At 31.8% G+C, this 26,706-nt stretch overlaps 4 protein-coding genes across 6 annotated transcripts; 3 read left to right on the top strand and 1 right to left on the bottom strand.

Moving 5' to 3' along the window:
* The first annotated feature begins 7,170 nt into the window (after positions 1-7,170).
* On the top strand, positions 7,171-13,059 carry LOC108825574 (wax ester synthase/diacylglycerol acyltransferase 2). 2 transcript variants are annotated; one of them, XM_018598892.2, is made up of 7 exons: positions 7,171-7,458; positions 7,576-8,148; positions 8,227-8,293; positions 8,390-8,466; positions 8,588-8,797; positions 8,889-9,026; positions 12,753-13,059. In XM_018598892.2, the coding sequence occupies exons 1-7, from the start codon at positions 7,270-7,272 to the stop codon at positions 12,936-12,938; spliced, it is 1,440 nt and encodes a 479-aa protein (XP_018454394.2). In that variant the 5' UTR covers positions 7,171-7,269; the 3' UTR covers positions 12,939-13,059. The 2 variants fall into 2 exon arrangements, with proteins under 2 accessions (XP_018454394.2, XP_018454393.2); XM_018598891.2 differs by having other exon boundaries at positions 7,172-7,458; positions 8,369-8,466.
* A 1,049-nt stretch (positions 13,060-14,108) lies between these two features.
* LOC130500388 (uncharacterized) lies at positions 14,109-17,457 on the bottom strand. Its single transcript, XM_056995396.1, has 10 exons — positions 17,204-17,457; positions 17,070-17,108; positions 16,731-16,822; positions 16,269-16,518; positions 16,021-16,140; positions 15,854-15,929; positions 15,352-15,738; positions 15,042-15,134; positions 14,792-14,952; positions 14,109-14,707 (listed from the first exon to the last, which is right to left on the bottom strand). Exons 1-10 carry the CDS (start codon positions 17,399-17,401, stop codon positions 14,252-14,254), a joined length of 1,872 nt encoding a protein of 623 aa, XP_056851376.1. The 5' UTR covers positions 17,402-17,457; the 3' UTR covers positions 14,109-14,251.
* Positions 17,458-20,238: 2,781 nt separating this feature from the next.
* LOC130499859 (uncharacterized) lies at positions 20,239-22,141 on the top strand. Its single transcript, XM_056994299.1, has 5 exons — positions 20,239-20,303; positions 20,568-20,658; positions 20,801-20,864; positions 20,964-21,080; positions 21,179-22,141. The coding sequence occupies exons 1-5, from the start codon at positions 20,239-20,241 to the stop codon at positions 21,196-21,198; spliced, it is 357 nt and encodes a 118-aa protein (XP_056850279.1). The 3' UTR covers positions 21,199-22,141.
* A 1,550-nt stretch (positions 22,142-23,691) lies between these two features.
* Positions 23,692-24,863, top strand: LOC108834993 (chaperone protein dnaJ 8, chloroplastic-like). 2 transcript variants are annotated; one of them, XM_056993555.1, is made up of 3 exons: positions 23,692-24,099; positions 24,238-24,307; positions 24,494-24,562. In XM_056993555.1, exons 1-3 carry the CDS (start codon positions 23,905-23,907, stop codon positions 24,553-24,555), a joined length of 327 nt encoding a protein of 108 aa, XP_056849535.1. In that variant the 5' UTR covers positions 23,692-23,904; the 3' UTR covers positions 24,556-24,562. The 2 variants fall into 2 exon arrangements, with proteins under 2 accessions (XP_056849535.1, XP_018463812.1); XM_018608310.2 differs by having other exon boundaries at positions 23,700-24,099; positions 24,245-24,307; positions 24,494-24,863.
* The last annotated feature ends 1,843 nt before the right edge of the window (positions 24,864-26,706 follow it).

Raw genomic sequence — 26,706 nt, 5'->3', positions numbered from 1 at the left:
AGCCCTTTAAAAAAGTCATTTTCTTCATTGCAAGTGGTCTAAGGGCTGTGATATTACTTGAGTTTTATTTCTTTATCCATTGCTTAACCAGTTCAACTGGATTAGAATTTGTGTCGCCAGAAAATGTTCATACAATCATTTTGGATATGTTTTAGCTTAAATCCAATCATGCTAGTATCTTCTTCTTTTTTTGAGCAACGATCATGCTAGTATCTAAAATGATGTTTTACTTAAAGAATTATTGATCAAGAATACAATTGAATAATTAAGCTGTAGGAAAATGATTATTTCATTTTCTATTTAATATTCAAATATTGTTAACTCAAAATTATTTTCGAACTAAATGTTTATATTTTTTCCAATACTAGCTTTATAGACCTTGTCATTATTAGTCCGTCAGTACTAGCTTTTGAGGGAACAACAAAGCATCACCAATTTTATAACTGGTTCCAATTTGTGCTAAAAATCAGATTGGCCGACTGGTTGGACCGTTACTCGCTTTTCTAACAAATTTTTAATTGTTTTAAAAATCGGATTTGAATTAAACTGGTAAATCTAGTGAAAAGTCAGTCAAACTCGTTAAAATCAATGATCCAATTTGATATTAAAATCAATTTTTAAAAAATTATGTTAATTTTTTTTTAAATTACAAATTTAAAAAATATTTCATAAAAATATATATTTTTATTATCATCTAAATATAATAGTTTTCACTATATTTTTATATTATTTTTGAAATTTTCGCTGTAATTACATATCATTTTTAGATTACATAAAGTTTTAAAAATAATTATATATAGTTACTTAGTTTGAAAATAAATTGGTTTTATTATTGTCTCAGCTGAAGTCATTATTTGTTGACGAGCAGAACTCAAAACGCAGTTGTATTACGTTTCGGTTTACAATTGGGCCACAGTTAATAGTCCAGTTTCCAAAGCCTAATGCCTTAAGCCCATTACTACAATGTAAAAATGATGGGCCAAACGTTCAACGTCAAAATGGGGAACTCAGAGTTGGTCAACGTCAAAGTCCTTACAGAGGAGAGTTTGATCGAGCCTTTTGGTCGAGTTGCAAAAAAAAATGAAGAATCTGAGGTAGATTAGGGTTTATGGTTGTAAGAGACATCCATAGTGGAACAATCACGTGAATGCAAGATACTGAGGTAGATTAGGGTAATCTTTAAGAGAAAGCTTTTGTATAGGAGAAAAGGAGATAAAAATATAAACTTGAAAAGAAAAATTTATACAGTGAAAAAATGAATAAGTGTCATTTTAAGAAAAGGAAGCTGTACTATTAATGTGAAATTGTCCATATTTATGGTTTTCCTGAAAAATCTTTGAACTATAGTTTTGGAACATAGATGTCACTATAGAATATCTACGAAGTCGATGAAGAAGTAATAACATATTGAAGACTGGTTTTATAGAGGAAGAATATGAATCTCCTAGCAAGTGATAACGGTACTGTAGTTTTACTAAAACAGTTGATGCATGTGTTTGAGAACTTTTAAGTGATGATGATTGCTATTGGGCAAGAGAAAGACATAACTTGGGTAGCTCATGAATCTTTTAGTAATGATTTTTAGTGTATTAACAAGTCATGTAAAATTGATTAAACAAATTTTGCCGCCGAGCGCCTAGTCAGACGATTAATGGGCTAGGTGTCCGCATTTTAGAACAGAGATTATCAACAAACACAATAAACAAACATTTTAGTCTTGTCTTACTCTTTCATGAGTAGTAATTTCTCTCTTAAAAAGGAAAATATTTTTAAGAAGATAATATGGACCCGCCACATACAGTGTGGTAAAGATATTTAGAAATCACATTTATATCGATTGGAGTAGTAATTAGTTTTTCAACAACCCTCGTTTTGATAGAACGACATATATTGGTTTTTTCAACAACCCTCATTGTCTCAGACGTGATGATGTCAGAATTTAAAACTATAGAGGACCTCCACAGGGCCGGGCCGGATAATTTTGTGCCTGGAAGCAGAGAAAATTTGTTGGCCCTCTAAACAACTCATTTGATAAAATTAGCAAGGAGGAATAATATAACTTGGGACCAGGTCGAAGACACACCACTAGCCTACTCAGGTCCGGCTCTGGGCCTCCACCTTTTAATTGTCTTTTGTCTACAAGTGGATCCGACGATTAAAAATGTCTATTCAATTGAATCACGTCATAGATAACTGACCAAACAAGAAAAATAATTTACTTCCAATAATGAGCCATAGGTTTCATATGTAAAAATTACCAAGATATCTTGTGTTGTAAGTACGTAGGCAAAAAAAAACAACCCAAAGTTAAGGCATGACCTATGTACTTACAACACAAGATATCTTGGTAATTTTTACATATGAAACCTTGATACCGTGAGAAGTACGTCAGAACACAACAACAACAACAATAACACAAGTTGGATTTGGAACCATGAGAAATATTATTGAGACAAAGAAAGGCATGCGTCAACAAGCAGCACCGAGTCGCTGGCCGATATAAAATTAATTATTGTTATTTAAATAATACTATGAAATATATATTAATTAATAATGGTAAATTGTAAATATCACTAATTGTATTTATTCAAATAATAAATTCTTTTAAACTTATGAAAAAAATCTAAACACAATGATGCATTTATAATATTATTTAATATGTATTTTCTTAATATGCGTCAATTTTAAAATGCATCATTTAAAAACATAGTGAATATCGTTTTATAATTTTAATAATTCTTAATTATTTTATTTTTATCCTTAATTAAATTAAAATAATAGATATAATACAATTTTAGCAGCAAAATACAATTTGATTATTTAATTATTTGTGTGAAAAATCTCAAAAATTATTTTAATTGAATAAAATGCTATTCTCATACTGGCTATATTCCTATTGTTATCAAAGCCAACTAAAATTTTCTCCATATACAAAAATGATGTTTTAGCTTTTTTCATGTATACAGAAAATTAATGTTCTAATTTTAGTTAATACATTTTTCTTTACAAATAAAAATAAATTAAAATGTAAAAATGTAACTGGTTGAATTTTACTGAAAATCAAATAAAAGTTTTAAACTAACTAAAAGTGAAACCAAAGAATAATAGATAGAAGCATATATTTAATTTTAATATGTGTGTACAATTGTAAACAAGAATATTTTGTATATAGAGATAAAGGAAAAGCAGATGAAACGTTGTAGATCTAGTGGATTAAACTGTTTGAGAGAAACAAAAGCTGATCAAATAGAAAAATGTGGATCAAGTGGTCTAATATATTTATATTATTATCTTTAATTAAACATATATTATTTTCTGTTTTAGTATATGTTATAATTAATATACTCTATATATTTAAATAAATATTTTATTTTATAATTTATGAGAACATATTTAAATATTATGATAAATTTATTTTTTATGTGATTGCCTATTTTAAATAATTTAAGGCAATATAACTCAGTAAATAAAGTAGTTTTCTTAATGTTTAAAATTTATCATTATTAATTCATAAAATAATGTACTGAAATTTTAAAATACATATATTTTAAAATAAATGCTTTATTTATATTTTAAAATGAAAAAGAGTTTAGTTTTACATCAAACATATATAAACAGTGTTTTAAAATATATTAGGCGCTCGTTACGGGACAGATTAATCTCTAACACCTATCGTATACGCGGACGTCTAAATAAAGCCTATATAAATATTTTCTATAAAATCTATATATATAAAGTTGATATATACATTAATTTTATCAATATGAACATAAAATATACTTTAAATATAATTTGTGTATATATAATATAGTTTAACATATATAAATAGTTTCAGATTATAAAAAAACGTTTAAATTTATAAATGATAACTTATAACTATTTTTAACTATTGATCTAATAGATATAATCGTATAAATACATAAAAGTAACGTTAATATAACTAACAACATTAATAAAATACTAGATTTTGATCCACGTTTTAAAAGCGCGGATATATTTTCATTTTAGTAAAGTTTAACTGAATTTATAATTTTGATTAGAGAATAAGTAATTTTTAAGTTTTCTATTTGTGTTTCAAAATAATTGTTCTATTATAATAATTAATTTTCAAGCGGTGTTTTCATACCCAACCCAAACCTATGATCGAACCGATAAATCTAGTGATATGTGTATAATCCAGTTCAATTTAATAAAAAGAATTGTAATTATCATCTTAGAAAACCCGGTAAAAAATTAAAAATCCGCTATTAATCTAAGATCCAATATGAGATGACCCGCTGAAAACCAAAAAATAAATAATATTTTGAAATGTTTATTAAATAATTCATACTTCTTAATATTATAAAAATTTGAAAAAATAATTTTTTAGACTTTAAAGAGATTTGTCTTATGTTATTTGAAGAAAATGAAACAATGGTAATAGAAAACTTTATTGTTGATATGAAAATATTATTTTCTTTTTTTGATTACTATGATAAGTTTGTATTTTTATTTATGTTTAGATCTAAAGCTTAATTTAAAGATAAATTTTAAAAAAAATTGAACATTCAAAATTGGCATATCATTTTTATGTAAAAAATGGCATACTAATATTTTTTAATTTGCATGTATATATTCATATCCGATCTTTAAATAATATTATAGATTTTAAAATGATATTCAAATTAAATGGAAAGTATAATCTGCATAAAAATTAAATTATTATCATTCACAAAATATGGAAAGTATTAATTACCATAGTTATAGAAAATATTCTATTTTTATTTTAAATTAAATGACAATAGAAAGATTTATAAATATATTGAAATGCAGGAGAAGAATCCTAAATTTTTAAAATAAAATTCTAATTTACTAGTATAAATATAATAGCATTAATATTTTAGCCTTTTTAATAATAATGATTATAGGTGTCTGCGTAGACCGCATATACAGCCGTTAAATATCACTGTACGTTTGAACTATATAAATATGAACAAAACACTATAACATTCAAACATTATGTTTGATTACCGTATAATGCATGATATACATCATTTAGAGAATCTCCAATATAAAACTCCATATTTTACTCAAAAATAAAATAAAAGTGAATATGAAGTAAAAATGTTCCAACCCTACTCAACTTTTTATTACATAATAGAGTAATGAACAAACAAAAAATAGACTATTCCATTTATAGAGTAAATTTTATTATAGAGTGGGATATATAGTTGGATTGGAATATTTCTTACTCCATATACACTTTTACTCCATTTTAGAGAAAAAATAGAGTTGGGTTAGAGATGCCATTAGACGGCCATCTAGAACCTTATTTTAGACACTGTATAGAAAAAAAAAATAATACTTATCACAAATGAAATAAATTAAAAAGGTAAAGACAGCATAAAACGTTTGATACACTCGAAATGTGTTCCATAATTACTGTACATTGTGAATCATGTTTTTTACTAACTTTTTAATTAACTTTTAACTTGAATCACTTTGTAATTGTATAAGAGTTAGGATCGGACATTTTACCTAATACCCGATCCGAAAAACCCGAACCAAAATCTGAATTGAAGTAGCAAAATAGTCGTATGGATATTGAACTAGAAGATATTTTATATCCGAATCTAAACGGATAATATCCAAATCTATATCTAAACATATATATTTAACCATTTATTTTTAGTTTGCTTCTCTTATTTTGTTCAAAATATTTATATTTATATGGTACATGGCTCAAAATCATCTGCTATACATATATTTATATTTAAATGTATATCAAATTTTTTGTTTCATGCACTAACAAAAGTTGCATTCATATTCTCAAAACAGCAGGTAAATTAATGTTTTCTATTTGGAAAATTTTATTTCCAAACCCATTAAATGTTCAACATATTTTTTAAATCAGTTCAACTCGAGCTATAAATACCTAAGTCCGATCCGGTATGTAAAAATCCAAAATTATTCTAGATTACTATACTGAAGTACTTAAAAATCTGAAATACCTAATCTGGCTTGAATGGATACCCGACCTTCATGTATAATAAGAGTGATGAATGGGGAATATGAAATCAGTTCCTCTATATTGGTGTGTGAACTGTATTTTCTCCACTCTCCATTATATACCTTATTTAATGCTTCTTAACCAGCAACTACACACTAACGTGTTATGTATGGTATCTACTGCAGCCAAAACATAAATGATACGCCAATTTTCGAAACAACACACATTTCAATCATATGTCATCTTCTTCTGTCATGTGGGCGTATTAACTTCATTCTTAAAGAAAACTAGATCTGGATCCGTTTTCAATTTTATTTTTTAAAAATTAATTTAAAACATTTACTTAGAATAATTATTAACATAATAATATTAGTATATACTTTTTCCATTTCAAATTAATTCTTGTTATAGAGTAAAATTTTTGTTTTAAAATAAGTGTCGTTTTCGATTTTTAATGTAAAATTTATTGACAGTATTTTCTATTATATTTTTTATTGGTTAAAATATGGTTAGGTTTATTGTTAATAGTGTTTTTATTTCGAAAATATGTAAAATTAAATGTTTTCTTAATCTGTGTGTATAAATCTAGAACGATAACTAATATAAAACGGAAAGAGTATAATGCATCCAGTTAGGCGGGGTGGGTTTTGATTCATAAGGAAAGGATAACTAAAAATAGATTTAAAAAAATGTTGATTCATAAAGAAATATCATTAGAAACGCTGGTTTATTTATTTCCTAAAGACTCAATCCTAGGTAAGATATATCTAATATATACATATAGATCTAACTTTATAAAAAAATGTATTTAATTTAAAATTTTATAGAAAAAAGGGTAAAAATGGAATGTTTCTCTTTTAATAAGAAATATTTTCTGAAAGAGAAATGATATCGAAAAAAATTGATGAAGTTAAATGGTAAAAATATATTGAAACAGTAAGTATATCTCATGGATTAGTCAAGAAAGTGAATTCTGTTTTCACTGACTAGTCACTACCACCGCTTGATGAAAATATATTAAAATTAACAGTATCTCTATAGATTAGTCAAAGAAATTGAATTCTGTTTTCATTGACCAGTGACTACCACCGCTTGGGCCCGCCATAGTGCGGTAAAGAGATCTATGAGTCACATTTATATCGATTAGAATAGTAGTTTGTTTTTCAACAACCCTATATCTTGTAGAACGACATACATCAATAGATATGAGACGCTGAGTTCCTCTATATATGCACTTCGGGTACTAAACCCGTAAACCCCGAAAATAAAAAGTCTGAGAGATGTCTAGTAAAAAGCAAGCGACAGAAGAAGAAGAGCCAGTTAGTCCATTTGCACAGCTATTCAGCATGCCGGGTCACGATGTCTTTAACATTGTAACAATTGGATGCAAAACCGAAACCGATCCATCCACCGTTATTGAAGGCTTGAAGAACACACTGATTAACCATCCACGCTTCTCTAGCATACTGGTCGGTAACACACGTAGATATGCATGCACTTCTAGTTATAAATTATTTGGTAGTTACTAATATTTGAGGGCTCCTCTTATTTAAGATGATATGATCCTGACATCTTATCATATACAGGTTACGGGTCATGGTGAGGGCAAAGGAAAACCTAAATGGATTCCAACGAAAGTAAAAGTGGAAGATCATGTAATTGTTCCATATATCGATCCAGACATTGAGAATCCTGATGAATTTCTAGAGAATTATACATCAAACATGGCTCTTTCTCCAATGGACATGTCCAAACCTTTATGGGAATTTCATCTATTGAAACTTAAAACATCACATGCGGAATCTGTTGCTGTGGCTAGGTTCCATCATTCTTTAGGTGATGGGATGTCTCTTATGTCTCTTTTACTTGCTTGTACTCGGAAAATATGTGATCCCGAGGCACTTCCTATTTTTGTTGCTCCCAAGAAAAGCAAAGCAAAGAACGCTTGTTGGTCGTTTGTTGCTTGGTTATGGTTCTTAGTAAAAACAATGTTCCACACTTGTGTTGAAGTTTCCAAGGCTTTGGCTTTTATGTGTTTCCCTGGGGACACCACAACTTATCTAACTGTTAAACCAGGAGCTACACTTAGCGCAAATAAGTTTATTCATCAAATCATTCCTTTGGATGATGTCAAAAACGTGAAGAACGCCATGAATATGGTATGTTTGCTTAATTACTTTCCTTTGTGTTCTTTTGAATACTGAATACCCTTTATGTTTTTTTCTTTTTTTTATTAGACGGTGAATGATGTGCTTTTTGGAATGGTACAAGCTGGTCTGTCACGATATTTGAATCAAAGAGACGGTAAATGGTACTCTTCTTCAGTGTCATAAACCATCTTTTAGCATTCTTCATAAATATTCTCAAATTTGTGAATAGGTCTTAATGAAACAACTTCAGACCCAAGAAAAGCTCTAGACAAAATATGTCATCACGGGGTTGTTTTTTTCAACCTAAGGCCCAATAGAGATATTGAGGTGCGAAAGATAACATACCACTAACACTAACGATCTTCGTTTTTGTCTTATTTGAATTTTTTTTTTTTTGCTAAAAGATTATTTGAAATTATAAAGATCTAAATACAAATATATTTTACAGGATTTAGCTAATATGATGGCAAAAGGTTCAAAGTGCAGATGGGGAAACTCAATAGGTTATGTACTAATTCCTTTGTGGTTGAAGTCAGAGGATGATATACTTGAATATGTTAGACAAGCCAAAACTACTATGGATCGTAAAAAACTTTCCCTCGAACCTCTATTTTCTTATGGGTTGCTGAAATTGACCATGAAGATTTTTGGAACTACAGTAAGATCTAAATCAACATTCTATTAGTTCCAAATGCAATATATTCATTTTTTAACTAATCAACATATTTGGATTATGGGGTGGAAAACAGGCAGTCAAAAACCTTCTAAATAGAATTTTTGGTAACACAACAATGTTGTTCTCAAATGTGATTGGTCCAGCCGAAGAAATTAGCTTTTTCGGCCATCAAATATCTTACATCGCTGCAAGTAGCCTTGGTATACCACAGGTATATCCCCTTAAACACAAACCCTTCTTTTTTTCTTTTCTTTTTCTGAAAAGAGTAACACAAACCCTTCTTATTTGTCCTCATAAATAGGGACAACAAGAAAAAATTTCTATGTTTTTGAGAGTAAAGAAACAAAAAAAAAATTCATAATTAATATGATTTCTGAGATCATTTTATAGAAAATTAACTACTTAGTAATCCATAAATATTATATTCTATTTGTATTCTAACATTCGTAATTATATATTCCGGTTACGTCCTCCAAGATAAAAATTGGAGCTATATTAAAGCGAATTTTAAAATTAAACTAAGTAGTTTTCTTCTATCTTAAGCTAATATTGATATTTAATTTATTGTAAGTGATATTTCTACACGAACTTCACATTTGAGAAAAAAATTTAAAATCATATATATGTTTCAAATTTAAATATAAAACTAGAGTTTGACCCGCACGCCCGTGCGGATATTTATTCTTTATATATATCAATATTTTCTATAATTTTTGGTAGTCTATATTTTTTTTACATTTATCGGTATTAAATATTTGTTTACTATAACATTTATAAACCAAAGCTTTTATTTATATGAGTAGTTTTATTTATTTATCTAACTGTCAATTAGATTAGACTTTATAATTTGTCTTAGTATATTCACATTGGCATACAGTTTATATAAAATATGCATGAAATAACATATTTAAACAACCGTTTTATTTCATATATATATTTTAAAATTTTATTATTTACATGGGTTTGTAAATTTTATTTATCACTGATAAATATTAAGGAATAGATTATAAGACTATAAAGAATATTTTGTTGAACTATTATCTCGTCTGTTCAAGGTGAAACATATAGCTAGTGAAAGATTATAAGTAAGTAAGCTTAAGATACTTCCATTTACATTAATATTTAGGGACTATCGTTATTAGCTAAAAAGCAATATAAATATGAATTACATATAAAATATGTTATAAATTATGTCATATAAGAAAACTTAAGTTTATTGGTTTGTTATTTCAGTTATATATAAATCCATGTGGGATTTATATTAGTCTACTTGAGACATTGTACTTTGATATATAAATTATGGACAAAGTAAATATGGATTATAATAAAATGGGTTATGGGGTAGGTCTCGTAAATGTAATTAATATGGGCCAATATGATGAAATATTAGATTATATGTCCAATTGGTTATGTAACACTGTGAAATCATAGTTTTTGGAAAGTGTACGTATAAGATTTATAAAAGGTATTTAAGTTATTTTCATTTTTACTATCGGTTTTATTATTGATGTATATCATAGTGTGTTTGGAAAGAATACATAGCTTGCATTAAAATTTGATATATCTATATGTTTACAAATTATTTAAATAGTAAAAGCTCTATATTATTTGTGCTCTATAGTAAAGCTCTATATTTCCAAATATGTTTACATATTTTATGTATTTATAAATATATTTTTTTTGTTTTTAAGGGATGTTAGATTTTGGAATTGTAATGAATTATGACCCACCTTTATATTATTTTCATTAGGAAATTTAAAATTTATATTAGAATAATTTATTAAAATTTTGATTTTGATTTTTTATTTTATTATAACTGTAAATATTAATTTCCAATCTAAATTTATATTTAAATATTAAAATACATCACTTAATATAAACAAAAAAAAACTGAAAAACATAAAATAAAATATACGCCGGTCAGGCGGTCAAAATCTAGTTTTGGTATTACTGTAGGACTATTCTGATTTCTAAATTGTTTTTATTATTTTCTTATGAGAATTAAAATATTTTTACCTTTTTACGTTTTGGTAGAGCTAAATTTTAGGAAACAGAACCATGTCATAAATAATAGGAATATTTTAAGGAAGTAAAAAATACTGTGACAATTATGATCAGAAAATTGTGTTTTCTTCTTCCGGTTTAGTTCACAGAGTCAGTATCAGTCTGTATAAGTTGATGACAAAAAATTGTGATTTCTTGTTTTATTTATTAGATTTTTTTGTGGGAAGCTTTACGGTTATGGTAAAACTAAATTTTAGAAAATTTTGAGTTATACACTAATCATATCATAACTATTAAGAATATTTTTAGAATTAAAGAATATTCTGACAATCTATCGTTAAATTTTTTTTAAATAATATCTCCTATATATTTTTTTGGTGTTTTATGAAGTTTCTGAGTAAGTTTTTTCAAAACGTACGTTATTTAGAAACTATTGGTTATACTAAAAATGATAGATTAAAATCTATTTACTTCCAAGCTTAAAACATATGATATATAATATCTATGGTTTAAATACGAAGTCAATATACCTCTAAACCAACGTTCTTGACATGTTAACAGATGTATTTGAAAAACTTAAACACAAACCAACTACTAATTTTCAATGAAACATTAACACAATTTACGAAACCACCAATTCAATGAAACACTCTAACACAATTACGAAAGGCTGAGAACCATTATAAATGTAATACTATATAAGTAGAAGACAAAACCAATTTGCTTGATAAATATGGTAATGTCGTATTAAAATTTCTAATGAGTACCTACATATAAGGCATGTTATATTAATGGAAAATGTATATATTTATTAGACCTTAAGATTTGCTTTAATGTAGTGGCAATCCTTTGTAAATATTTAAAAAAATCAGGATTAAATTTTAATTGTACTTCAGTTTTAATAGATTAGATGATAACTAGATAACTTAAGAGATATTTGTTCTACTTAGTTCATTAAAACGGATATTTATATTTTGATGAGCTGAGTATACATTTCATAAATTGACCAAATTATTTTAAAAATTATCCTCTAAATACATGTTTATTCATTTTCTTACTATTTTTGCTTTGTTATATCTAGATACTGTTAGATAAAATATTAATTTTTGCAACCTTCGTAAATAATAAATCAAAAACAGAGCTATATAAATACACAACTACACACCGACTAATTCTTACTAGAATCAAACAGCTGCAAAAATTTAATATGAATTTCTAACTTAAAATTGCTTGATAATGAGTAAACTAACTCATATATATTTCTTTATACACTTAGCAATTTCTCAATTATCTTTTTTCTTTTTGAGAAAAGCAATTTCTCAATTATCGATAGGAGACTTCCACACATGGGCATGAATATCTAGGATTCACAGTTTACAGACATTAATATCATGTTAATTATAAAAAGTAGACATTTGCAAACATTAGAATCACCTGATTGTAGTTCATATTGTTTCCTCAAAATTTCATGCAATATTCATACTGACCATAAAGAAGTATTAATAAAATTTGACAATGATAGCAAGAGAATTTTAGAAGAATATTTATCAGCCCACCAATATTGCTAATGTTATTAAATTAACCCCCCCCCCCCTCAATACACATTCATATCATGTTAATTATAAACACAATATACATTCGCAAACATTAGAATCACCTGATTGTAGTAATTGTTTCCTCAAAATTTCATGCAATATTCATACTGAACATAAAGAAGTATTAATAAAATTTGACAATGATAGCAAGAGAATTCTAGAACAATATTTATCAGCCCACCAATATTGCTAATGTTATTAAATTAATTAAACCCCCCCCCCCCCCCCCCACCACCAAAAAATGACATAAATTAATAGCAAGAAAAATTTTGCAGTCTTCAACTAATTCTTCTTTTTCCAACAAAAAAAATAACTAATTCTCCTTTTTCCTTGACAAGGCACTCATTCTCATTATACAGAGCTATGTGGACAAACTTATAATCAACCTAGCAGTTGATCTCGACGTGATTCCAGACCCTCATCACCTTTGTGATCTCATCATCGAAGCCCTCAGCATGATGAAGTATGCTGCCTCAAAAAAGATTTGCCATGCTTCAGAGGTTAAGCAAAATATTTGGTGCTAAAAATAAAGAACAATTAATTACTTTCAGTAATGTGTTACAACGCATTCGGAGTTTATCATCTTTTTATGTAATGTACTCGTGTGTTTGAATGACAGATTAATAAAGTTTGAAGGTATATTCCCTCAAGTCTCAAACATGATAATGTCGGAACTTAGAACTAGAGGACCACCACTTGTTATCGCCTATCTACAAGTGGATCCTACGATTTAATATGTCTGTTCATTTGAATTATAACATGTAAAAAAGACAAAACAACCAACAGGGTTGGCCACCAGAAGATTAAAAAATATCGGCGAAAGACAAAACGATAAAAAATATGTACTTCCGATAATGAGATACTGACCTTTTGACTTAATTATCGATTCCCTACTATATATTAAACCAAAAGAAGGAACCGTCTAATCCAAAAACTAAGGCATGCCCTATTTACATGATAACATATGAAACCCTGTTACAAGTGAGAAGTACGTTAGAAAGTAAGTTGGGCTTGGGACCAAGCGAGATACACACTTGAAAGTTGAGACTAAGAAAGATATGCGTCAACAAGCAATGCCGAGTCTCTGACCGAGATAAACAAAGAGCCAGGTTATAGACATGAGCGTCGGTATATTTAACCACGATGAGTATGTGTTGAGCTTGCTCAGCCTTCAAATTTCCGCCTCACCTCTTGCTCTCCCCTCCTCTTCCTTTTTTCTTTTCTGCTTTCATGCGTTCAAACATTGCCTATCCACAGAACATTCCTGTCTCTTTCGCATTTCTGAACAAATACGTTTCCTTATCTTCTGTGTTTTATTTTTCAACTTCATCTGCTGATGGAGGCGAGATGGAGACTCTAGTATTGGTTTTTCCTTCGCTATCGTACTCAACCACCACAACGCGGTGGTCATCTTTGAGGATGATGTCTCCAAGGCAAGACACAAAGCCAATATACTTGTCATTTTTACTTATCGGTTGTTTACTCCTCTCTCACTCATCAAATCATAACTAAACACTTTGGGAAGATGTGAAACCGCCACAAACATTTACATTTTCTTTTAGCCTCTGAATGACACGTTCAACCGTTTTTGGAGAAAAGTAAACTTCTCGACCGTTTTAAGCACCTGAACTTGCGCAGTCTTATAACAACATAATGGGCCTTGTTTGGGTAAGTTTACTAAGGCCTCATAAGAATGTTTGGGAACAAGCACTCTAAAATCGAAGTAACAAAATCAGAAATAAGGATTCACTGAGAATTAGAAATGCATACAACGAGGATACTAGGCAAAGCAAACAAAAAGCAAAAACTTTCTTCTACAACCATGAATCTCATAGATTCATTGTCGCAAAAAAGCTCTAGAGGCGATGCTAATCATCAAAACAAGAATGGTGAGAGAGCTTACAAACACTCCACACACAAGTGCCTTGTCAACGAAACCCCAATGTGATACCACTTCTTGCTTCTCTTCCTCTATTTTCTTTGACTTTCCTTCTGTCTTGTGATCCTGTTTTGTGATATCTCCAGAAACGTCACAGGCCTCTCCTGATTTCCCTTCTCCACAACAGCTCTCAGCAGAGCATGCCCAAGTCTCACAAGTACTGACATCGGAGGTACACGGCGGCTTTTTCTCCTCTCGGACTTTTGTTGCTACATTTGTTGAGCTTAGTGTCTCAATCACCTCCCCAAACACTGACCATCTCCCTACAGATGTTATCCTCGCTATAGCTGAAGTTCCAAGAATACTTTCTGGTCCGTTTACTAAGACCTGTATGTATCCTTTGGTGTGCCCAACCTACAAATTCTCATTATCTATACGTATGAATTTGATTTTATAGATATGAGGTCACGATGTTATATGGCTGAGGAGGGTGCTTACCAAATGGACTCCGTCGGTAGCTATTTCCGTTATCCATATTCTCTCTTCTTTGCCCTCCATTCCCGTGTAAGGTGCAAAAGCTTCAAAGACACAAGTCAACTCACGGCTTCGTTGCTTCACTATCTTACTTTGTACCTTCTTCATCTTTGCTGCTGGGGTCCCTATGTCATAAATGGCACATCCGAGAAAGAATTTTTAGGACCGATAGAACACTTCCCAATTACATACATGACCAAATCCTTGAGCGCACCTGGTCTGGGGTAAAACTGAGATATATGAACTTGAGCAAACTTGTAATCCTTGATAAGCCCAACCGTTTGAGAAAAATCTTCATCGGTTTCCCCTGAAAATGGTAAAAGTGAAATGAATCTTAAACACAGGCGAACTAAATGAACAACCAACATGCTTCAACTATCCACACCCAATAGTGATGAGTGCGTTTATGTATGGCGGTGTGAAATTTTTTATGCTCAGGCAGCAGGTACCAATGAAGAAAATTCAGTAAAGAGTGAAAATGATATTAGCAAAATTCAGAGTTTCAGGTTTATCCAAGAACTAACCAGGAAATCCGCATATTATGTCAGTAGCAATTTGCATCCCTGGCACAAGTTCTGTTAAGGTGTCTACCACGGTCCTGAACTCACCCGATGTATATTCCTGTTCATGCCCTGCAACGAGAGAAATCTTCAGGTGAGACTCGAACAGGATTTTGACAGTCCTACACAATTTTGAACTCACCGTCAATACAGCATCACTGCCAGATTGCACAGGGACATGAAGAAAGGTGTAAACACATGGGTGACGTAAAACAGCTGCTATTTCTTTCAAATGCTCGAGGATAAAGGGAGGATTAGTCATCCCAATCCTTAGCATTGTGCTTTGATCAGAAGGAAGCTCCTTAACAATGGCATTAAGCAGAATTGGAAGATTAACTCCTATGTCACGACCTGAAACATTATCGAGACATTAGCTCCCAATATAAAGGAATACCAATTATGTCTTAGATAACAAAAACATATCATCCCAATGAGATAGAAAACAAAAACTAGGTTAAGACACTACCATATGCTCCAGTGTCCTCGCTGCTCAACCAAATCTCCTTCACTCCTTCGGATATTACAGTTCTCACCCGCTCCACCTGCAATGTAGAATCTCAGGAAATCATTCCGGGAGAAAACAACGGGAAAGGGGAAAATCTGGATGCAAATCAATAGGCTGAATCTGCTTACAAGGCTCTCGACTGTGTAGCTTCCTAAGTGACCACGGGCATGCTTGGTCTTGCAGTAAGTACAGGCACCCAGACAGCCAACGTTAATGGGGAGGATCTCGATAAAATTGTTCCTCCGCACCTGCGATGGAAAATGACTTGTTAAGCCAAACTCAAAGAAACCCACTGAAGTTGAACAAGTAATTGTGTGTAAGCAGCCATGAAAGACCAAACACATATATAGTATCAAAGACCAAACTTTATCCACACCTTAGGGAGATCAAGCGCAGGCAAAGTCTTCCGATTCAGCAGCCTCACTTCATGACCCTTAAGAGTCTCTTCAACAATCTCAACGACACGATCAATCTGTTGGACTCCAACCACACTAACGCCTTCGAGTTCTTTAAGGTCACGGCTTCCCTGAGGAACACATCCAGCTATCACAAGAGGCTTTTTCCCACTTCTACCCCTCGTTATCAGAGTAGACATCGCAGACTGGCTCGGCGACTTAACAGTACAGCTGCAACAATCGCGCATATAAGATACATTGCAAATACAAAGTCAAAATATATTTTTTTTTAAAATGATGCAATTTCAACTGTGAAGTTACAAAATCAAACCGTGACCACGTGAACTATTTGCTCACGTTCTTATATATCACACTACTCATAACTATCTCTACAGCACACAAACTTAACAAAAGTACACGGAACTCTGGGAACTGAAGCTTACGTGTTAATGAGCCACAGATCAGCATCCTCTGGTACTTCTGTTAACCCATAGCCGAATGCAGTAAGCTGTCCAGCCATATACTCACTATCACTCTGAACAATAACCCCACAAAAAAACTGTAAGATCAATCACTTCAAGAAACTTAGCTTAAACATATCATGAGCTCAATCACCAGATGTAAGGAACATCCAAATTTAGCTAAAACATATCATGAGATCAATCACTTAAAGAAACTTAGCTAAAACATATCATGAGCTCAATCAATACAGTATGACTGATGCGGCAATCAAGAACTCTAAATTACAATCGAATATTGAACATTTTACTAGCTAGACTCGCCTGATTATGAGAACATCCAAACGTCTTGATGTAAATCGTCTGCACAAAACCATCGAGTAAAATGTAAGTGCATCCATAAGACGTTGACAGTTATAGAAATCGAAGCAAATGATAAACTAGAGCAGGAGAACGACCTGAGTTCCAGGGATCTTCATAGATGGTGGAGCGAGCGAATCGCGATTCGAATCAGTAGTGACTTCATCCTTCTGCTTCGAGACACTACGTTTGCTCGCATTCCTCTTCGGATTGACTCCTACGGCATTTAACGGTAATCGGAATCCCGGCGGTGCACCACCAGCTCCTCCGGCGAACAGATCCTCGATATCCTCCATTAAGTCTTCTCTCTTCTCCTTCTCCACGGCGGCGCGTTAGCGATGAGAATAAGCGAGAATGGAGTGTGAGGTTTTTTTTTTCTGCAGTGAGGTTCGGTTGGGTCTCATGGGCCCGGGTCTGATCCAGATCCATTCATAATTTAGATCTATAGACTATAGCTAACTAGAGCCCATTTAGTACTCATCATGGGCTAATATCTTTTTCAGTTTTTAACTCTTATTCAACTCATAGTAGTATCTGTCCAGAAGTGGTAGATTTTTTCTTCTGTAATTTGAAATTTAAAAAAAAATTGAATTTTATTTTAAAAAGAAAATTGTATTTTTATGAAAATAAATTTTAGTGTAAACATATTATTTTGTGGTATTTTATTTGTTGGTCAACAACACTTACGGAAAATTTGTTTTGGAAGTAACTTTTTCTATATCTATTAACGTTACAAACAATGTGGTGGCTAAAGCCTTTTTTCAAAAAAAAAAAAGAAAAAAAACAATGTGGTGACTAGGATTTTATCATTTCAATGGCTAACTCCAGTCCGAGTATATCTAGGCATTACGGAAATATTATAAGCTTTAGTGTATCATTTTTTGGTCAATTTTTGATTTAATTAATATGATAATTATACCTATAATATATTCATATGGTTTATAGGAAAGTAGTTCAATAATTCATATTTATCATTGCTTATAAACCAAATAACAATCAATTAACATGGTTGCATTGATCCACCATTTGTATTTCTTCTTGTCACTAGACTCATTGAGTTTTATGTACACTTTGAAAATATAGTATAACAACCATTTCAATTTCACTAAAAATGTATATACTTTTTAACAAAAAATGTATATACTTAGAGAAAAGTTTAAAGAGGCTTACACCAAAAAAAAAGTTTAAAGAGGCAGCTGTATTTTTCCGGGAGGACACAACATAATTTTATTTTTTATTTAAATAAAATTTTCTAAACTAATTATGAGTTTGCTTTAATTGGACCTTTTGGAAAAAGAACCCTCAAAAAAAGAACGTGTTATTTACAAAAAAAAAAATAAGAACGTGTTCACAGTGTACATATATGTCCACGATTTTAATTTTATTTTCTAATTACGTGGATTCTGAATGTATTGCTTATCTTTTTCTTTTCTTTTTGTTTGTCAACAATTAAAAGATAAAAATGCACTGAGTGAGATAAAAACAAAATTATAAATTGTACGTGTTGTCCCCGAGGTATCATTTATTTACAACTATCAATTTTATTGTCTTTGAGACAAAAAAAAAATGTTCTTTAGAGTTGTCTTGTTATCTATAAATTCTGAACGTATGTAATCAGAATCTGACTTCACATCGAACGTTAAAGAAAGGGAGGAGGACGTAAAGTCTCTCAGGCTCTCAGCATGTCTGAACGAAGATCTGTGGTAGGTCCCAAACACTATGTAAGACACAAAATCTTACAGTCGATTGGCTCTTCGATTTTTATGTTTAATATTTTGATGTCCTTCAGTTGATTCGTGGAGAACCCACTCTTGCTTTCTATGAAGTAATATGATTTGCAATTGGTTGCAATATATGTAGATTATAAATATGCCGTTTGCTGATGATATATCATATATACAATATAAGTAATCATTTGAATAACCCACCCCACCCCCTCCCCAAGCTCCCGAAGATTTTGTTTCACTTTCTAACTGTGTTGTATTGAACTTTGTTTATGTCTGGTCTAATTAGCACCAAATGTGATTGATTGAAGATTAGATTGATCGAATTAAAAGTATATAATATATCTTGAAGAAAATTAAATTCAATAGTTAGTTAGTTTACGCTCGAAATTGAATAACATACTTATGCTGTTTATGCGGGTAAGTATTCTATTCTGTGATTTGAAATTACAAAAATGATACAATTTTATAAAGCTCTTCTTATTATAAAATCAAAACGTATCAAATAACAAAGCCGACACCTTGTTTATATAATCCTTCCTTTAGACAAATCCAGGAAAAGGATTCTATAAACTCTATCTTAAAAAGGAACTTGTAATAAAAGAAAAACATGGAAAACAAAACCTAAATCGATAAAGCTAAGGTGTTATTCAAACCCATTATGTTGGCACTAAAGATGTATCTGATGCTACATCAATATAGTTTTTCCTGGGATTAATAACACTTTCTAATAACATTGACATGAAATTTTCTAACCCATGCATAGGAGATTGAACAAGTACTAGGCTAGAAATATATGCAGATTTGTACTTCAAACATAGATATGGTGATCCTATATCTAGAGTATATTCAGAAAAGAACTGTGTGCGTGATCGTGCCGGAGGTCGTGGCCGTGGCCGTAACCGTGGTCGTGATAATCATGATCTTGGTGATCCAAGTAAAAACAGTAGTGTCAACCGGAGCTTAAGACAACATTATCCTGTTTTAGGAAACCAGGTACATGCTACATAAAAAATTGATATCTACTTACTGATAATGAACATATAAAACCTAGTGCGAACATATATATATACTATGAACCACGAGTATACCCAACAGAGTAAAAGAAACCAAAACCATCCGGGATGGTCAACCATATTCGACAAACAATATGGTGCTGTACAAACTCAAATCTCTTATTTAACCATGAATGCATGACCACATATTTATGTAATCTATTACTATAAAGTACGGTGTATCTCTCATGGCGCGACACGTCGGATGCCAGGTCACTAATTCAGTTGATGTCGTGCTGACACCTGTCCAGATGAGTGAAACTCCCCGTTTCATTTATTCTATACCGTCGTGGGTTTCATTTGTGTGATGTGAGATTGGGCTGTGAAAATTTAAACTGTGTCCGGCCCGATAGAATGGATGACGTCTCTGACCCTAATACGGTCGTCTCTTCCACTTCGTGCGACGGTGATTTGATGCCGTTTGCGTTTCTTCCCATGATCTGAAACGTTCCGAGTAAAGGCTTCGTGTTTAATCCCTTTGATCTGAAAAGTGGTGTTTGTTCTGTATAAATATGTGTGAGTATTCCTCTCCTTGATCTCATCTACTCTTTGTTATCTCTTATATCTCTCGCCGATGTGGTCTTACTCGGATCTCTCTGTGTCAGATGCCTCGGTGATTCTGTGGTGGTACTCTCTACCCGTGTTGAAGGTTTTCTGGTCTGTTCTGATATCTCTCTATGAAGTTGGAAGCTCGAGCCTCTTCTTGCCTCTCGGTGGTGGTTTTGTGCCACCGAATATTTCTTGCGGCGAATAACCCTTGACGGTGGCTTCTTTGTATGTTTCTTTATGGTTTTTGGTCTAATCGTTCATACTTCCTTTTTTTATTATTGTTCAATTACTTTCTTGAGTTTTTGTTGTTTATCAATTTTTGTTAAACCTCTTTATATTTTTTTTGGTGTTTTATTTATCCTTGCAGGCCAAGACTGCAAATCTTGAACGTGTCATAAGATCAGAGCTTTTGGTCAGGGTCAACAGCTATGGCAAGTGAATTTCCATCATATATTTTTAAATTAAAACTTCAGATTGGAGACAAACTAAAATTATCAAATGGAACTGTTGGTTTTGTCTTATCCTTGCAGGCTTGGATTACAAACTTTTAAAAGAATGTTGTTCAAGCAGATGTGAAATAGAAGTATTCAGACATTTGGAGTTTTGTAGGAAGCATGTAGCTCACGATTTTTCTGTCATTTTTAAAGGTAATTTGTTTGTCTTCTCTAATACATTGCATTATATGTCTCTTAATTTGCTCTAGATTAATTACTATTTGGGTCTGGTTAATATTTTATTTTTTTAGATTTGGTGCAGTGCTCATGAATAGGTAGAACCTAATACAGTACTTGAGAGAGGACTCGAAAGCTTACTTGATAAGGGTATTCTCCAGTTTCTTAGTTTAATGCTCAAAGCTTGACCGTATGTTGAAAATCTACAAACCCGTACAATACTCTCGCTGACATCCTTACACATTCTAATATTTCAAAGAAAATGAAACCATAAAGCAGGAAATTTTAAGCACATGCATGAAGGCTACTTGGTTGGTAGGCAGATAAGAGATTAAGCATATGTGTTTTGTCTTAGACAGATAAAAAATTCTCAATATGCTTTAAGGTCATATAGTCCCTTGCCAACACATGATTTTTAGCTAAAGTTGTAGCATTTACTCAAATCAGTTTCTTCTCCTTATTGAATAGTTATCGGTTTCTTCCTGACAAAGTGATCTACTTTATTGATGAAGATGGGTCTTTTGTTCGACTTTGCCATGTTCAGGTTCATAGTTACATGTTTCTCACATCATCAGTAAATGTATTTTTTTTTCCTTTTTAGTTAATTCAGATACTTAAGCTGGCGAATAAAGAGGACCTACGGCCACTGAATCAGACATCTACATTGTCTCCACCTGGACATGAATCCTGGTTGATTAAGTCTGATGAATCTATACGTCTCCCAATACGGTGCATAGACTTTTTTGTGAACTGGATACGGTGCAGAGACTTCATAGAAGAGTTATTGGCCAAAACGAAGTTGTCCTAGCTATTATCCGGGCGATCCGACGTCCATGTGTTGGGCTCAAGAACCCAAACCATCAAATCCAATGTTGTGAATTTCTTATAAGTATTCTATGAACTTTATATTTTGTGTAGTATTTTTTTCATTCTATTTAGTTCTACATATAATATCCCTTGGTTATGTTCGCTGAGAACAAATTTGCAAACTGTACATTTACAGAAAGTAGTTATCAGTTCTCATATTTTTCTTTTTCTTTCGGTGAGTCAAAAGTATTTTACCGTAATGCATTTACATAATTCGGATTACCTAAATAAATAACTGTATGAATAAATTTAACCCTAAATTTAATAACCAACAAAGTGGTGGTAAGTTGAAATGAATATTAGGTAAAATGAACATGATATCTCTTATCACTTAAAATTCTATAAAAGACAAAAAATTATTATTATACACATCTCTTGCAAATGTAATACGCAACACAAAAATCATAAAATTATACAAAACATAAAAATCTAGATAACAAGTAGAGTATATCCCGCCCGTAGGGCGGGCCTACCCTAGTTATATATATAAATATGTATAATTACAAAACACGCATGAAATCTATAATCTGTATCAGTTAAACCATAGTTTCTTTTTCTTTACAGGTTCCTAATGATGTAGTCGAAGTTGTTAACTTGGAGAGTGATACAGATGAAGATGGTAAGAACAATAAATATATTGTTTGACTTATAATTGGCAAAGTATGTTTCAGTTACTGCTGAAAGCCAAAGAAGCTGGTTTTTTTTGTTTCTGAGCATTTAGAAGCTGTAGTGTATGGAGGCTTGGAAGATTTACCTTGTTGGAAAAATTCTCAACAGGTTTGTGTAGTAAATTATATATATACATATATATATATATATATATATATTTTTTTTTGTGTAAGAGATTTTTTTTAACGTCTGGATCGATTATTATCGATTAATTATGCTATTACAACGATGAGAATATTACAAAGACGATTCTACAGCCGACAATTTTACCACCATGTGAGAATACACGCCTGACTGCACCACTCTGAGCCGTCCTATGAAATTCATGTTCGATGGTACACCTGCACCAAGCTGAAGATCTCCTGTAAACCGTTTTTCCATAATCTGCATAATTTGATATTTTCTGGGGTTTGAACCCAGACCTCCGGATGCAGAAGCAATTGAACCCTTAGTCAAACCATTGGACCAAGGGGGCTTCCACATTGCGTAAGAAATTAAACTTAAGAATAATGTGACATTATTTCTTTTATTTTCTTTTGGTTTTATAGATGTATGGTGAGTGGCGTAAATGGTAATCTGATTCAAGTTGGTGAAGTTGGTGCTGGTAAGATCGAAATCATCGTCGATCTTTTTGGGTATTTATCTTAAATGGATTTTCGTATATTGACAGTGAGATGTTTTTAATTGACTATTGCGTTTTAAAGGTTGCAAACTATATTAATGCGCTGAGACAAATATCGTTAGTCACCCATAGCTAAGGATTTCAAAAAAAAATTCATAAGTTTGGACAAAAGGTTTGCATTATTTCCCTTATGCATATGCGCTTTCAAAAAAATTTAAACCATAATGTAGTAGGCAGAGTTAGCTTCTCAAATCTTCCTCTTATAGTGATTCTAACAAATGAGGGAAGTACAAAAAAATGAATTCCAAAAGAATCATTCGTTTGCCACTTTCTTACTAAACGACAGTGTTTTGCCTCTCTCTCTTTTGTCTTTTCCAACTATTCAAGATCTTCACTAGCAATAAATAAGGAATACATTTTACACACCCCAAGAGCTAAGGAATACAAAAATATTCTTAAATAATCACGACGTCAGACTTTGAATCGGATATCCATTTGACAATACCGTCTGGATACTTCAGAGATTACGTTTCTGTGTAAAAGTCCATAACATATTCTCAAAAAATAATAAGGTTCAAAAAAAAATATTCTCAAAAAATAAAGTAGGAGAAAAATAACTGAATCGTTGGTTGGTGAAGAACGATGATACGTAGCTTCCAGTTTAGAGCTCCGACGAACCATCCCGGTTCCTCCATCAAAACCGACCACAGTCACCGGTTAATCAGGTTTCCGACGAGATGCTCGTCACCAGATCTCGGCCATTACACGGTTCTTGGTTTGACTCCTTTTGCATCTCAAGCCGAAGTCAAGCGGGCTTTCAAACGTCTCGCTCTTAAGGTAATAATGTCACAGTTTGTGTCGTATTTCTTGTTTTATTTTCTTCTTTATTTGGGAGAAATGCTCTAAACTTTTACTTTTCGAATCAATTCAAGAAATAAAAGGATTTAATAAGATAAATAAACAAATAAATGGGAGATTGCAGTACCATCCAGATGTGCAAAAGGGACAGGAGAAGGATTTCAAGGAGATCATATCAGCCTACGAGGTTAATTTTCTTGTTCTCTTTCTGCTTTCTTGATTTTCTTTAAAATTTTATTAATGGTTTTTCATATTATGACTTCATTATGTGATGTTAATAGTATTTAGACACTCTAATAGGGAATTGAGAGCTTAGTATACTCAATAAAACAGCCACAAACTGACAATGTCTTTTTTATCCATCACATTCCAGTGTTTGATGCAAAAGTTTGGGAATCAAGAAGAAGAACTAGAGGAGATTACAGAATTGGATGAAACCGACGAGTGGGAGGAATGGATGGGGTTCGAAGGTGGGATACCCTCAAGCGTGTACACTTCTTTTTAGAGAAAATATCAACGTGTACTTGTTACAATAGAGGTAGAGTCAGATAAACCAATATTTTGAACTGTCACTGGAAAAAAAATATAATATGGAATTGAAATATTTGAACTTTAAAAAAGACATTAGTAGCTTTTGATGATAATAAATTATGGTGTAAAAATAAAAATTACTTTTATGGTAATTTTTTCTTTTAATTTGTTGGTCACCATGTTTCATGAGTACTCCAGTATAATTTATTGGTTAGTCACTTATTTAAGTTTATTTAAAATTGTTTGAAATAAATATTATGGTTTTTTGCATCATCACATGTTATTATAATTTATTTATTTTTGCTAGAACAGAATTACACTCACAGATTAATTAAAGCTGTGGCTGAAAGCTATTTTTAGAGTAGCTCTTGTCAAGTAAAAACAGATTTATACCAGGTTACAATCCAAACAAGATAAAAATAGTTAAAGAGTGTCAAGTAAATGTTTGTCTTTTTGTGACTTTTAGAGTAAAAGGTTTTTTCTCTTTCTTATGGAGTAAAAGTTTTACTCTGAAATGTACTTTTCTCTTATTTTCTTTGTTGTTCAAAAAAAAAAAGGTTCTCATGAGAAGAGAGGCAATCATGTGTCAGTTCTGAACGTGTGCTAATTATCTAAAATGGGCAAAAGATACATGAAAAGAATGATATGCATAGATTACTAGACATCCACAACATTCCAATACATAGTGTTGAGCTGTTTAGTTCAATCACTGACTACTCTCTCTAGGCGAGGCTTTTCTCCAACCCTACTCTGAAAGAAGATTGTTCAATGTGGCCATATGATCATTTCTCTCACGCTGTTCACGAGCAACTAGTAAAATCTCTCCGAATGATGGAGTATCGCAATCTGGAATAATGGTAGGTGTAGTGGCTCTGCCGTCTACTTATTAATGGGCTAAATTGTATTCTCTTGGGAATGTGATAATAGAATCCTACAACAGGCCGTGCCTCCAGCGAGATGACCGAGCACCAATGGAAGAAAGATGCCCCAAAGTGTTAGTGATGAAGAAAACCTTGAAGGTACGAACTGCAGAGAAAAACAAGAAGTGCTTCTTGTCCTCAGGCATGTTTGGCGACTACATTTCTGTTATTGCACGAGTTTCCTTTGTGTCCTCAACACTATAAAAGGGACACTTATGGTATGAGACATAGATAATGAGAAGAGAAGAAACTTGAGTAGGCATACAATTGTTAGCTCTGTTTCTATACTCAAATGCTAAAAGAAGAAACTTGTGTAGGCATAACATTGTTAGCACCATTTCTAGCTTCAAGTGCTAGTGCAAAGTCATTTGAGCTGGTAGCTTTCAAATGTGCAGTTTCCTGTTAAATTAAGTCTTCATATATCATTTATGAACTCTTTGGTACCAAATATTCTTGTGTATATATCCTGTTACATGAGTTATAAATCATTTTTGAAGCTCCATCTTCTAAGAAACTTGAAAAAGCTTTGGAAAAAGAGAGATAAATTGAAGTTTTGTGTCTCTGTTCTTGCATATTATCTTTTTTTTTTCTTGAAACACTCTTGCATACTATCTTTTATGTCTATTGTATACAGCTAATGTTATCCTTTTTCAATGGGCAGAAGAAGGGAGTGAATGAACGTGAGATGATAACTGGAGGGTGAGAACAGAACACAACAGATCTCTGATAGAATTTTTACATCAACCGTGAACGCCTAAGCTCTTCAGATGCCGGCTACGGTGGAGAGCCATTGTGGATCTATCAGATATTGATCCAACTCTTTGCCTGAAACCACTTTAAAGCCTAAGCTCTCCGGCCTAAGTTTCAGTTGTATACATGGTGTGTTTTGTTTTTTGTCAAACCGAATTGATGTATCTTTATATGTTACATAGTTCGATTGGTTCCAGGATGAACGTTCTAACTGAATATGTTCACATACATGTTCAAGTACGACACCAATCGCAACCAAAATATACGCGTCGCAGTCTGTCTATTTAATGAAATGGGTCTACATCCGTAACACTATAAACTGCAGATAATTAACAAAAGTTAGGCCCAAATAAAATTTCGGCCCAATATAAACAAGAATAACACA

This window comes from Raphanus sativus, chromosome 9 (assembly GCF_000801105.2).
Source record: "Raphanus sativus cultivar WK10039 chromosome 9, ASM80110v3, whole genome shotgun sequence".
Classification (NCBI taxonomy): Eukaryota; Viridiplantae; Streptophyta; class Magnoliopsida; order Brassicales; family Brassicaceae; genus Raphanus; species Raphanus sativus.
Note: the sequence above shows the minus strand (reverse complement) of the source record. Positions and strands in the feature narration are given on the sequence as shown.